Source organism: Acanthopagrus latus, chromosome 1 (assembly GCF_904848185.1).
Source record: "Acanthopagrus latus isolate v.2019 chromosome 1, fAcaLat1.1, whole genome shotgun sequence".
In the NCBI taxonomy this organism is placed as follows: domain Eukaryota; kingdom Metazoa; phylum Chordata; class Actinopteri; order Spariformes; family Sparidae; genus Acanthopagrus; species Acanthopagrus latus.
In genome coordinates, this window is record NC_051039.1 from 2963531 (window position 1) to 2977496 (window position 13966).

The following is a 13966-nucleotide window of genomic DNA, read 5'->3' on the forward strand; positions in this document are numbered from 1 at the left end:
TTTGTTTTCTCCATTTTACTTCCAAATTAGACTTGTTCTACAAGAGGCGGAGGAACTTAACAGGACATACACAAGATTATAATACACTTTTCTGATGGAGAACAGAATTAAAAGAGAGCAAGGAGGAGAACGAGATGATATCCTTGGATTTTTTTTTTCCTCTTAGTGTGAAATGGGGGTTTACATGCATGCTCGTGTGCATGATATGAGGTTAAACAGAGGGAGCATGATAGAGGAGACACTGCAGCCAACCGCAAACACAAAGATAATGTGAAATAACTGCAAACAGCGCGAGTCTCACTAATAATTAATTTGATCACTACACACACACACACACACACACACACACACACACACAGCTGCCTGTTCTCTTCCTTCATATATATAAGTTAAATATGTGCAAAACTTGAAAGCAAACACAGATATATATACATTTGATTATACTAGTGAGGACCTTAAGCCTAAACCTAAAATCTGGTCTTGAAACCAAATCGTTCTAGCTCCTTTAAGTGAGGAGCAGCAACATGCCGTCACTTTGAAGGATTCCCCTCATCTATCCATCTGGTCCTCGGAAGTATAGAAGAATCTGAACACACACGTGGTCAGAGCATGACTACTCACAGCCTCTCAGTCCCTCTGGGGATGTTTTTGGGTATGGAGTGGATCCCCAGGCCATGGCAGTCCACCGTGTTCCCCAGGCAGCTGCAGGGAGCGGGGCACGCCTCCACACCTCCCTGTCCAGCCACCAGCACCAGGACACCCCACGCCAGCATCGTCCACAGCCCAGACCGAAAAGCCCGGCCTGGGGCCGCCGTTATCCCACAGCCTCCTGACCCAGCTCCATCCACGCTTCTCCCCGCAGGCATCCTGCTCTCCTGCAGCACACTGCAGAAACCAGCCGTCAGATCCTTCCCCTTCCTTTACCTTTCCTTCTCCCTGGGATGACTGACCACCACCACCACCTCTTCAACCTCTGAAAAAAATGCTGTAGTAAGAAAGTGCAATGAGTCAAATGCTTGAAGAGGCAGCAGCAACGGCCAGGTGAAGTTCAGCTTGGAATGAACAGCTACCACTTGATCCCAAAGTGGCCTTTCAGAGAGAGAACGAGAAAAGGGCAAAAAAAAAGAAGACAAGTATATCTTCTTCTTGTCCCCGGCTTTAGAGCTCCCTCCAATTGGCTTCTCTTCTTCTACTCTCCCGTGTGTTCTCTGCTCCCTCTCTCCCTCTCTCCCTCTCCCGTGCAGCCGTACAGTGTGTTTGCCTCTCCCCTCCACTTTTCATTGAGTCATTGTGCACTGAACAGTGAGCCACTAGAAAAAAAAAAAAAGAAAGGGGGGGACTCCCTCACTCCCTCTATCTCACACACACACACACACACACACAGCAATCATCTATCAAAAGCCTTTACAAATAACAGCACAGAGACTCCTCCCACGCCACCCCCCAGTCACACACATACATGTACACACACACACACACACACACACACAAGCAGCAGCAGCACCCGGAGTGAACTCACATCTATTCAGTGACAGCGGTAGCAGGAGCCACCACCTCCAGTGACGGCAGCCTTTTTCTCTCTCTCTCTCTCTCTCTTCCCCTCTCCCTTTATCTGTCTATCTCTCTCGCCCACATGCGCTCTCCTCCCCTGGGGGAAGAAAAGACCCCAAGGCTGCATGGACATGATGAGAAGAGAGGGAGGGAGAGAGAGAAGGAGGGAGGGAGGGAGGAGAGGAAATCGTGATCACCCTGAAGCATCCGACCGGGGAGCTCCAGTGAAAAATGCGAAGACAGAAACAATTTGTGGAGCGAAACATTAAATGTGAAATAAAAGGAAGCAGCGAGGGAGTTCTGCTCGGTGTTAAATGGGATCATATTTTTTTTTTTTGCCACAGCTCAGTGCCAAGGCAGCACACCGGGCTGCAGGAACTTGGCTTAGTTGGGGAGGGAGGGTTTTTTTTTTTTTTTTTTTTGTGAGACTGGCATAACTGGAATGCCATAAGCTGCCAGAGAGCTTACTCAGAAGTCTATTATGAATTCACTGGCAAGGCTCTGAAATTCAAATGGAGCCTGGCTGAGTTTTTTTTTTTTTTTAATCTCCAAAGAAACGCTGGTTTGAGCTTTCTGTGATTGCCATATTACCAAAGGAACAGAGGGAAGAAAATCCGGATAAAGTGAAGGGCAGAGCCAAGGAAACATAAATCTAGCACCAAAACAGAAGAGCTACAAGACGTGAAAAAAAAACAATGATAGTAATCATATACTGTGATCGTGATATTCAGATTGGTGGGAATGCTCATTTTCACCGAAAACAATATTAAAATAGTGACAGTCATTGGTGTTTGTACCAAAAGAACATGTGGAGAAAAAGATTTGTAAGCCAGCACGTCTCTGCTGCACTGCAGTACTGCAGCACTTGGTGATTTGAATAATACTCCCATTAATTGTGCAGCCCCACAAAACAGTTTACAACATTTTAGGGCATAAAAACGAAAAACTGTTGTGCTGCAACTAAAATGTTTTTCATTATCGATTAATCTGTGGGGATGTTCCTCAATCAACCCATTAGTTGTTGAGCTGTAAATTGCCAGATGTAAGTGAAAATCAACTCTCTTTCTTGAAGTTGAAGCCATTGGTTCAAATTGTTATTTCGTCCAAACATAAAAAGATATTAAATTTTTCAGTGTAAGACAGAGAAAATCCTTAAATTATCTGATCTGAGAAGCTGAATCCTGCAAATATTTAGATGTTTTGTCTTAGTAATCAACTAACCTTTCAGAAGATGAACTGTATGACCGATTAAGTAGGTTCATAAAGATCTCAGATATTGGAGGGAAAGGCAAAAATAATAACAGACTCTTTTTCTTCAGTGTTTTTGCTTTGTTTGCATCCGTTTTCATATTCATCACTCCATCATCAGTGATTTGTTTGATACATCACAGGGTTATGAGGAGTATAATTACATTTCCTCTGAATAACAGATTAGATTTAGTGTTTGTTTGCAGTGTGACGACCAGCGACTGGAGGGCACAGTTTACCCAGCTTTTTATTTACCACCATACATGAGTGATTATTGCTCGTGGCCTCACTTTGTCTTCTCCCTGCAGACTCAGTATGACGGGTTAATTTAACCAGCCGCTCTTCAGAAGTGATGGAAAACAAATTGGCCACAGGCAGAGCCCGTCTGCGGCTGAACTGAAAGACTCATTCAGCGATAATCTGCAACAAAGGGAGGGATGAGATGTTGACATCTCCAGGGGGGTGGACCCCCTTATTGCTGGGGCCTTAATAGCTTTTTTCTGAGGAAGGGGTGGGTGGTGGTTTGGGGGTGTTTGCTCCAGACGCGTCTGAATTGATTTCTGGAAGGACGGAGCAGATGCTTTTGTTTTTAGCGCGTCAATTCAACAAAACCTTGTGATTTAATATCATAATAACAAAACCTCCTAATGACTCAAACACAAGAGCAGTTCTCTAATCATGAAATTAGCCTCACCGATAAATTTCCATTTTGGTTGATTTGATCAATTAAGCCACCGGATAGAATGCTGGCCAACTGATGTGACTGTTAAGAGAAAAGTTTACAATTAATCAATACATTACCATTTCTAACTGTATGCGGTGCAGGCGTGAGAGAAATAACTACAATATGAGATAATGAGTTTCATGTTATAGCAGACGACAAAACATTTATACAGCTGAAACCATCGGTCGATTAATCAATTTGTCAAAGACAATTTAAAGCTGGAGTAAAAACCTTTTGTCTCCCTCTTGTGGCAGTTAGGTTTCTCTGCCTGAAGCTCCACTTTGTCACCACAGCGTACTCCTCAACAGCAGCTGCTCTCCTCTTCAGGTGAAGTTTAAATACCCTGGTATACTGCGAAAATAGAGGTTAATATCCATTTGTTGTACTGTTATAAAGCCATTCCAAATCATCGGTTTGTATTAAGCATTAGACTTGACCTGAATAAAAAGCCTTACAACAGTTTTACTGCAGGGGACACCTAATGCCCAGCTCTAATTAAGGAACCTGTCAAATCAGATTTCCTGTCAAAGCAAACAGCTATATTTAAATATAGGTAAACGTTCACCATATTAAAACTATGCTTCACTGATCCTTTCACTGAGGGTCGGTGCAGGTTCTTTATCTCAGTAAACTCGCGTCTCATTTTGGTTACGGCTGTGTTTTAGCAAGCATTTGGTTTCAGGGACGCACAATATAACAAGTGCAGCATTTTCATACATTACATGACGGTATGCACCTTTAAAGTTGGTTTGCCAGCCGCCAATAACCACAGAGAAGAAGAAGAACGACAATGACAAATGCGTTGTCTCAAATCAGGGTCTGCATCCTTTGAAGGAGCATTTGAAGGCCAATTACATCACAACACCAGGCGAAGGCTGTCCCAATTCTAAGGCTCAACACTCAACAACAGAGCTGCTGAACTCCTGTAGAGCCACACGATGTAGATAGGAGCTGTATGCGTCATCACCAGAGTGGGTTTTGTCTTTCAGAAGTTCAGAAGATGACAACACACTTGAATATGGCATTATGTGTGCTGCAGTTGTGTTCAGAGACGAGGGAGAAAGTCTTAGCTTGACACAATAAATCCTTTTAGAGCTGTAAATAATAAATCACCCATCTTCCCTGCTATATCTTAGCTGTTTTTACCATCAGGGCTGCATAAACTAGAGGTTTAATGTGATTATTGGTTATTGGTATGGGCAGTAAGAAGCAAGAAATTATCGCTTATCCCAAGAAAAAAAAAAAATAATAATAATCCCAAATGGCTCATCCCTATTTGGTTTGCTTTGCTCCCAAAATAAACTTGACTTAAAGGAAATTACTTGTTTAAAGAGAAGACAGATCGTCTCTCAGGCAGCAGAATCACTCTTCACTGCTGAATCCCTACCAGCTCCTGGAACACCTCACTGGCTGAGCCTGACCTCTGACCTTCCTGGAAAGGGGACACAGAGTTTTTCGATGGGTATCGATATAATATTACCATTACTGTAAGAATTAACGTTGATTAAAACTCTATTGTAACATCACAACAATACACAGATTGATCTCAAAGCTTTAACAACACGATAAATAATGAATAAAGATAAAGAATTCATCTTGTTCATGGAATGTGAAAACTGGAGAAAATCTTACATAAATAAAATGTTCACACTTCACTCTTGATGTTACTTAAATTACATATAATCACAATCATGAAATGCCAAGAAACATTTTAAGTGGGATATAAACAGGTATTTTCTCATGAAGGTTTCATGACACAAAAAACTATTATAGCAGTTGTATAGTTGACAAACTAAAGACACAAACTTTGTATTTTTTCCACCAGACCTTCACTTTATCTCACAGCCCCCTCTAGTGGGCAAAAGAAGCACCACAAAGAAAAAAGTCTTCATACTGACTACCTACACCAGCATACAATTCACAAATGCAACAAAAAACAAAGACAAATCAGTTCAAACATAACAACAAACTTTGAGTAGGAAACATAAAAAGTTTTAATCCAAAGCGGTTTGCCAAGGAATCCAATGTACAGGGTTAACTTATTTTACACTAAAATACAAAAAAAACAAAGGTTACCACAGTTCAGTCACAGATGAATTCATGGTTACACTGGAAGAGTTGTGATTATTGTGATCATATGAGAAGATAAATCTGTATCCTGATAACATGATGCTTAACACTTCTAATTAACAAAAGAAATAAGGTGCAACTAACCATTCAGCTAAAAGGGACTCAAAATCCTCCAACTATGATCTGTAATGCCATTGTTCTCACAGTGTACAGAGGAACTCATCAGTGGCTATGAAGCACATCAGTTTCACATTTATATATAAAAAGAAAATAGACACTGACAGACTTAAAAACAACAACAACAAGGCTGAGAAGGGCTCTCTGTGTCCAGATATAAAACAATAATTCACATTACACAGAATGTAACCGCTCTTGTCTTGAGGACAAAAAATTAGACGTTCAAAATTAAAAATTAAAAAAGGAAAAAGAGAACGAATGTACCTTAAAATCTGGCTCATAAATTTCCACCACAATGAACAAAATAGTCTCCCAAACAGCGATAAATACAAATAATCCAATCTAGCTCTCCAATAAAACAGGCTTGTAACGCTGCAGTCTACAGAGGACTGGAAAAGATGAAGAGACAACATGGAAAATCCCAATTCCAACTCAAAAAGGTTGCTGAGATGAATTAAGTCAGAGTTTTTTGTTTTTTTTTAAAAAGGAAGTCCTGCACAGACTGTATGTACAATACTCAGTAAACAAGAGAGGGGGTTTAGTGTCCATTTACTTTACAGGTCATCATATTCAACACCTCAATCACTTTCAACAAACCCATCATTACAACTTCCACAACACCTTCGAAACAGGATGCACCAGTAACAGTTTCATCAGAGACATACGTTAGACATCGTCTATAAAAGCCAAATGTGAAGAATTTCTCCAAATTCTACAAAATCTGAGAACAGTTGAGGTTCAGGTGGAGGTGTTACTGAACTGAGCGGTGGATCGCCACCAGCTCTGCAGCTGAACTCTTGTTCTCCCGACGGAGAAGCAGGAGAAACGTGCAATTTCTCCCTCAAGGCCTGAACTTTTAGTGAAAACTAATTTAGCTGCTGGTGTTGAAAATCAGGAACTGGTATTGGTGCATCTTTACTTGCAACACAACAAATTAAGCAGACGTCTGTTAAGTCGAGCAATGAAAACTAAAGCTGAAGGAACTGAGAGCTGCAGAAATATTTAACAAGGGAGATTAAGTTGCATTTTTTACTTTCTGCAAACACAGATCCAAATTTTTTATGTTATGTGTCTGTCGAAAACTACTTTATCATCTCTCCTCACACACAACCTTACAAATAGTGTCATTTTAAACTTATCTGTTATATTATTTTGGAAAAGTACTCGTTAATGCAATATTAATGACTGTCACAGACTGTTTTATTATCAACCATCATAAACAAAAAACTGTTTTTGCTGAAACAGAAACTGTTGACTGTCCGAACACGTCAAGTTCCTTTCTTGCTTCACTCAGATTCATCTAAAGAGCGCGGCCTCTTCTTAACACGTTTCTCCTCTATACTGGAACACATACACAGCATTTTAAAGGAAAAGTTCACCCAAAAATGAAAATTCAGTCATTGTGAATTTTATGCTGATAAAAGATATTAAATAACATCTTTTCCATTCAATCCGGGATCGCAGGTCTTCTGGAGACTTGGATCGGACCGTATGGTTGTGTTTGGTGGCTGCTTTTGGATGTTTTATAGCAATTCAAGCAATACACAAATGTTTTGTGAATTACAAAACTTCACCCAATTTTGCATCAGCATCAGGTGAGTAGATAATGACTGAATCTCCATTTTTTGGTGAATTGTTCCTTTAAGTAGAGATGACATGACTGTTACTGATTACTGCTCATTCTGACCAGCATCAATTTATACAAAACACACTTTCGACTTTCATTTAAACCTTCGACTTAACAAATCCCTCAAACACTTTCACTCCAAGTAAAAGAAACCTTCCAGCTGAAGAAACTGTTAAAAAAATAAAATGTTTAAAAAATATTTGAAGTCCCAGGAGATATTCTCAAAATGTAAAATTTTGTATTTAACAAAGTCACAAACTTGAATCCCAGTCACAGTTTTAACAAGTTTGTGAGTGTAGTAAATGTGATTGATCAGGTTTAAATCCTGGAACATTTGAAAAATAAAGTGACAACACTGATCCTGCATCAGCTGATATTCTCATCCAGGAACCAAAGAGAGACAACATATCGTACCAAAACCAAACATCACAGTTCCCAGTAAGTCTTAAAAATTAGACACACACACAGACACACAGACACACACAGACACACACTGTACAACATGTATAAATATTCTACACTCTACAACAGACTGTACTGTCAGTCTGCTAGTGGTCATAGATTCTGATACAGTAGCTAAAAAAAACAAGTTTCAAGTGATAATAACTGGCACATGCAGGTCTAAGCCAGCGAAGCCAAACCAAAGCTTGGAACTGATTATTGTTTAAATCACTCACACTCAGGGCTGATGCTCATGAGTGAATAGTTATGCACAATCTAATAAAGAGTCACCTTGAAATAAGTTAGATTCAACCCAAAAGCTATTGAAACTGCATCATCATGTGTTATAAAAACTATTAAACAAATAAGATTTGAACACTCACAGCAGCAGCTACAGACTTTAACTGGTCCTACAGACCCACAAACTAAAAGCCTTTAGTTCAATTAAAAGCTGAAAATATATTTTCTATCCGACACACTAGGTTTAATTATTGATAAACAGGGCTGGAGAAATTTGAAACATTTCTGGAGGCAAAAACATGTTATGAGATATCACACACGGAGGTCATCATCGATTTTTGTGTGATGATATCTCAGTCATATTACTTTACATTGACACCACTTGAGAGCAAAGCTGCAGTCCAGGATTTAACTCCAGTTTGTAACACTGACTCACATCCTAGAGAAGAAGAGTTCCTGGATTTGGTTTGGCTATTCTGGCCAAGACAAAGCTGCAATATATTAGTCACAGTTAAAATAGAGTAACTACAATAAAAATATGATGACAAACAACAGGAATAGTAACATTGATACTGCCCAAGTCCTGTCAGTGACGAGGAGGTGGTGTCGGGTTTTACAGTGAGATCTCCTGAGCAGGAGAGAAACACATCCTGGCCACCGAGGGAGAGTCCTGCTGAGAGATGAATGGAGGGTGGAAAGGGAGGTGGAAGGATGGAAGGATGGAAAAAGGGCACACTTAAAGTAACATAAACATTAATCACTGGCAGTAAAATGTCTCTCAACCCATATTTTACTATTCGAGTTAACTTGCATATTTCTATGAACTAATGAGTGATGGAGGAGACGATATGGACAGATATTTACATGAGACATTTTCATGAGTGACGGATCAATTTGAAATATGTCAGGGAGCCGCTGGATGAGCTGTTAGATGAAGAGCTGCATGCAACAGGCAATACTACGGGGTGAAAAGGATGTTCTCACACATTTTGTTGTTACGAAAGGCCTCTAAATGTAAAGTGGTGTTAGATGAAGAAGAACAGAGAAATACCTTGTGTCATACCTTGGAAACCTTCAGTACTTTGTTCTTATTGAAAGTAAAGTCTGGGTTTTTTACTACCAGCCCTGCCTTCCCCAACACAGGATCATTTAATGGGCTGTTCACCTGTACACACACACACACACACACACACACACACACACACACACACACACACACACACACACACACACACACACACACACACACACACACACACACACACACACACACACACACACACACACACACACACACACACACACACACACACAAGCTGCATTATTATTGTGACACAAAAAAATGTCACTTTTGGATGACCAGATCACAAGCCAAACATGTGTAGACACTATCGGGAGAAAAACAAATAAGCTATCTGTGGTAAAGAGGAAAAAGACTTACTGCTTGCAGGATGACGTTCTCTTTTCCAGGTTTTCTTCCAGCCCTGGTCAGACTGTCTGGGGAGATGTGTCTGACCCGCTTCTCTGCCGACAGCTGTTCACCCCGAGCTTTACGCTGTCACCAGAGCAAGTTTTAAAAAGATTACTTTGGCTCAGAAAATATACGCCATGTCATTTTTTTAGGTGACAAGTTTAAGTAAAATAAGAGACTGAGCAGCTCTTCACACCTTGATGAGACCACCAAAGGAGCGAGAACGAGGATGTTTCTTGCTGGGAGCTGGGGGGGCCTGGTGGTGCTCGCTGGTAGGCGTCCCTGAGGTTGTCTGTTTGACCAACTGCAGAGAAAAAGAGAGAACCAGTTTTTCATATTTAAAAAGGCATTTATTGCACAAACTCTAAAACAAAGTGACTGGCATTTGGAAGTTCAAAAGCAGACAAAGCTTAGTTTCTGCATTACTGAACTGTAGGACAGTACAAATAAAAACTCAGAAGTGAACCTGTCGGACGAGTTTCTTCTTCTTGGCAGAGTCCGGCATGTTTTGATGAACATGTCTGAAGAGCTCCTTCAGAGCCTCCTCTGTGTATTGTTGAGCTGGTGATTGGCACTGCTCCTGAGAGCTTGAGCCCAGAGGAGCTGCCCTCTTCAGGGGCAACACTCTGCGCTGGGCAGGGGAGCTGCTCGCTGCCAGCAGCTCCAGGTCATCCTGAGTGAGGAGAGGGCAAGTCAGTGTACTTTCAATGGAAGCTACGTGTGAACAGGCAATCTTAAACAGGAGGGGAAGTGACGACTGACTGCTCAGCATTTAGTGGTGCGTTTATGCAGGAAAAATGGGGTCCTTTCACCAACCTTGGTCTGCAGAGCCTTGTTCCCACTGAAATGCACTCTGGCATAATCCCGCAGATATACTGGCGCCTGAACAACACAGAGACGACAGACATGTCACTCATCCACGTTATCCATTAAACCAGTTCTGAGAGTTTTCTCTGCATGTGTGTGGTCAGTAATCACCCTGAAGAGTTTCTGCGAGTGTTTTATCAGAAAGGCCATGCTGTTGTTCAGTTTCTTCAGATTGTCTTTCAAGTCACTGGCGGTCATCTGGAGGAATGGAAAGGACAGAAAAGAAGAAGTCAGAACAACAGATATTTCTTAATCCCTAAAGGGCAGAAAGATTTTTTTTCACACTTTTGGTAAATAATTATATACATACATAAATAAAAATAATAAGGACACCTGTTAGTCATCAAGTTTCATTGAAAAAAAAAAAGTGTTCTACGATTTTTGTTTACTTGGAAGCCCTGGGTCTATAAATCATTATTATGCAGTTCTAAACCATAGATCTTACGTGTCTGGGCCAGAGGACGTGCGGGGCAAACATGAGGGCCAGGTTGAAGGCAGACATCTTGTTCTTGTCCTGCTGCTTGGCGGTGTGGTAGAGCAGGTCCAGCAGCAGTTTGAGCAGTGAGCGGTTGGCCTGAGGTAACAGCAGGAAGAGGAGCTGCAGGGCTTCGATTTGACGCTCCTTGTTGGGAATCGCAGTCTTGTTGCCGTGCTCGTCAAACAGAGTCATATCTAAAACAAGGTTGGAGGAGAGAATGTCAACACCAGATTTAATAAAATCATTATGAAAACAGCCTTTTTCCCTAATGCTCAACAATTATATAAAAGGACACAAATATTTGAATCTTCCTCTTGCATTTGTACTGAAGTGATTTTATAGATGGAATCACTGGCATTTCTGGCACCTTGACTGATGAATTTCGTGGGTTAGAGGGCGCTTCTCAAAAATGCTACATTTGATATACTAAAATGTCTTATAGACAATGACATCAACATGAAAGAATACCCAAGTATCCGTACATAAAAGCAGAACAGACTGTGTATCAGTGTTTTCATACCAGCTATCTTAAGGTGTGCATGGAAGTGTCTGTGTGTGAGCAGGGGCTCAGGCAGCTCTCCCAGGAAAGTCTTGAGTAACGTGGCGACGTCGTTGGGGTGAAAGTCTCCAGACGCCAAGTCGACGTCGGCTCCGCTATTGAGGAGCTCCTTCAGGGTCTGCTGCCGAACACTGTTTCCTGGTACCCTGAACAGTCCCTCAACGTGCAGATCTGAGTGCGTAAGAACAGGTGGACAGTTTTTCTCTGACCATCAGCTTGCAGTTCATGCATTTATTTTCTGAAAGTCAAAACAGAAAGGATGTAAAAACTAATGTGATTAAGAAATCTGTGTAGATGACTCACTTTTGGTGAGGTACTCGATGAGCTGGTAGATCTGGGCAATGCAGCTTTCTGTCAGCGGGGTTCCAAACACAACCCCTTTATCTGTCAACGTATTAGAGGAGATGAGAGTTACTGCAATACCGCTAAAAGAAATAACTCTTCCATCTCTGCTACATGTGCCTCCCAACAGAGAAGTCTCATCACTGAGGAGCAGGGTAACAAGGGTGAGAGCTGATAATGACTGACTGATGACATCTCGTCGACCACATTAAAGAACACACATGTTCATGAGATAAACAAACGGGCTTCAAAGAATACATAGTGAACAGGTAGCAGCATCTGTTGGTCTGTTGGCTACTAGTAGTTGTAGTTATTTCTGCAATGCATATTTGTTGACCTCTGACCTTTGCGTTTGAGGAAGTTCAAAGAACGAAAGAAGCCTCCATTTCCACCTGTTGGGGTCTTAGGGCTCTCCTCACCAAGGAGCTGTGCAAACTCAGTCCCAGGGAGATCAATAAGGCGAGTGATGTTACTAAGCACAAGCTCCAGGAAAATGTCGGGGTTCTCATGGCGGAGTTTCTCCACAAAAAAGTCTGGGTTGAAGATGACGGGTGGGCGACCAGCACGAGATCCCCCTGGTGATTCCTCGTTATTGGTCACCATGCTGCAGGCTGTTCCTCTGAGGAGGAGACACAGGGAGATTGTAAACACAGTTTTCACGTAGTATGCGGGAAAGACATCATGCACAAAAGAGCTGGCAATATAATCTTAACTTTCCTTTATGAACTGGTTCAAACTCTCCCTCTGGAACAGATTAAAATAGTGTTTGGTTTTGTCCTGTTTATTCTGGTTAAGGTTTTTATGTTCAATCATGAAAATGCACCCATTGTGGTATCTTTCTCTCTCTCCAGTCCATGTTCTTATATAAACTCTCCTACTGCCATAAATCTATCACTTGGATTCATCAATAAATTTAACTTTTTCTTTATCAAACTCTGGTATTTCTAAGCCCATATGGAATGTTTAGCCTCAGCCTTGAGCTGTTTTTCTGTATCTGTGAAGAAATAGTTTTCTTATCTCTCAGGGAGCTAATCTGATGTATTGATCTCCTGGCAGTGTGCTCACTTCGTGTCTGCATGATCGTGCTTTGGATACAACTAATCCAGTTTCTGCTAAACGTTTAAGATTGACATGCACTGCACCTTTAGAAGCCTTGACTCTAATAATATATAATTTAAAAACAAAGCTTACAAATGTGCTTTGACAAACAAAAGCAGAAAACGCAGGACGACAGCAGAATAAACACTCAGCAGTCAAGCTAAACACAAGTCTAGTCTAAGGTTAGTTAAAACAAGAGGACAGAACAGAACCAGTAAATGAAACTGTCATGTAACCGTCATGTATTTAACCCCTGCAGTTGATCTGACACCGTTATCATCTAAGACCTCACAAGTTAGTTTCCACAAAGCTTGAACAGAAACTAACAACGGCACGGTTTGTTACGAGGCTCTTGATATTATGGCCACAAATGAACAAAAGGTACGCGTATAAGCAAACGACAGGAGCAGTAGATTAAGCTCACTTTCACAGTACTGCACCACAAACCGAACGTTAGCTAGTTATTTTAATAAACTGGCTAATGTAAACGTTATATATGGCAACGCTACCAACTCAGGGTGCAACAGCAAATAATTCCGACTAAAGAGGCTTAGCTATTTTCAAAATAACATTTAAACTGCCAGCAACGTCTTACTAATAAGTTTTAACTGACTAACCTGTTTTCTAAGGTTAAGCAGCGGCTAACTAAAGCAGCTAACGTTAGTTAGCTAAATGACTTCCTCGAGCTAACTGACTGACAGTCCTTGTCAGTTAGTCTCACCAACGTACGTTTCCTGTTTTAATCCTGTCAAATGAAGCTTCAGTCGCGAGTAACGCTAACTCTATCGACCTGTTAAGACAATCTAGACCTATCAGTGTAATTTAAAATGATATTTACCTTCTATTATGCGTGTTTTCATCGACATCTTTACCCGCAGCCATCTTCCGTTTGAATCCTCCGCTGTTATCATTAAGGCCCCGCCCATCGCGCAAACCATTGGTGGTTTGTTGAATATGGGCGTGACGTATGGGCGCTGATTTGCATGTACCTCGCTGCGATTGGTCGGTTTGAATTCAGTAGCTGTGTCAGGAGGAAAACAACATCTGTGTGCAACATTTAACCACAGGAGTCA

At 41.2% G+C, this 13966-nt stretch overlaps 2 protein-coding genes across 15 annotated transcripts in view; both read right to left on the reverse strand.

Annotated features, from left to right (window-relative positions):
• The window catches only part of LOC119018836 (slit homolog 1 protein-like), a 56216-nt gene extending 51287 nt beyond the window's left edge, over window positions 1-4929 (reverse strand). Inside the window, exons 1-4 of one of the 10 annotated variants that reach the window (XM_037096842.1) lie at window positions 4846-4871; window positions 3755-3874; window positions 3494-3562; window positions 622-885 (exon numbers count right to left, since the gene is read on the reverse strand). In XM_037096842.1, coding sequence (XP_036952737.1) covers window positions 622-885; window positions 3494-3507 — 278 coding nt within the window. In that variant the 5' untranslated portion in view covers window positions 3508-3562; window positions 3755-3874; window positions 4846-4871. Of the gene's footprint in view, window positions 1-621; window positions 986-3493; window positions 3563-3754; window positions 3875-4259; window positions 4407-4845 lie in introns of those variants that run through there. The other 9 variants (XM_037096861.1, XM_037096845.1, XM_037096843.1 and 6 more) reach the window with 9 other exon arrangements.
• arhgap19 (Rho GTPase activating protein 19) lies at window positions 969-13848 on the reverse strand. 5 transcript variants are annotated; one of them, XM_037097479.1, is made up of 13 exons: window positions 13732-13848; window positions 12140-12414; window positions 11757-11837; window positions 11415-11624; window positions 10862-11088; window positions 10528-10614; window positions 10366-10431; window positions 10016-10222; window positions 9746-9853; window positions 9520-9633; window positions 9142-9243; window positions 4846-4955; window positions 969-985 (listed from the first exon to the last, which is right to left on the reverse strand). In XM_037097479.1, the coding sequence occupies exons 1-12, from the start codon at window positions 13773-13775 to the stop codon at window positions 4893-4895; spliced, it is 1584 nt and encodes a 527-aa protein (XP_036953374.1). In that variant the 5' UTR covers window positions 13776-13848; the 3' UTR covers window positions 969-985; window positions 4846-4892. The 5 variants fall into 5 exon arrangements, with proteins under 5 accessions (XP_036953374.1, XP_036953392.1, XP_036953383.1 ...); XM_037097497.1 differs by lacking the exons at window positions 969-985; window positions 4846-4955 and adding an exon at window positions 5334-8748; XM_037097488.1 differs by lacking the exons at window positions 969-985; window positions 4846-4955 and adding an exon at window positions 5334-8751.
• Window positions 13849-13966: the final 118 nt, after the last annotated feature.

Excerpts from the sequence above, each read along its gene's own strand:
- arhgap19 (XM_037097479.1), bottom strand. The coding sequence starts at position 13,775 with ATGGCTGCGGGTAAAGATGTCGATGAAAACACGCATAATAGAAG. Across the intron at positions 11,089-11,414 it reads TGCACACCTTAAGATAGCTG|ATATGACTCTGTTTGACGAG; the intron begins GTATGAAAACAC and ends ACCTTGTTTTAG. Across the intron at positions 9,854-10,015 it reads AGAAGAAACTCGTCCGACAG|TTGGTCAAACAGACAACCTC; the intron begins GTTCACTTCTGA and ends TTTTCTCTGCAG.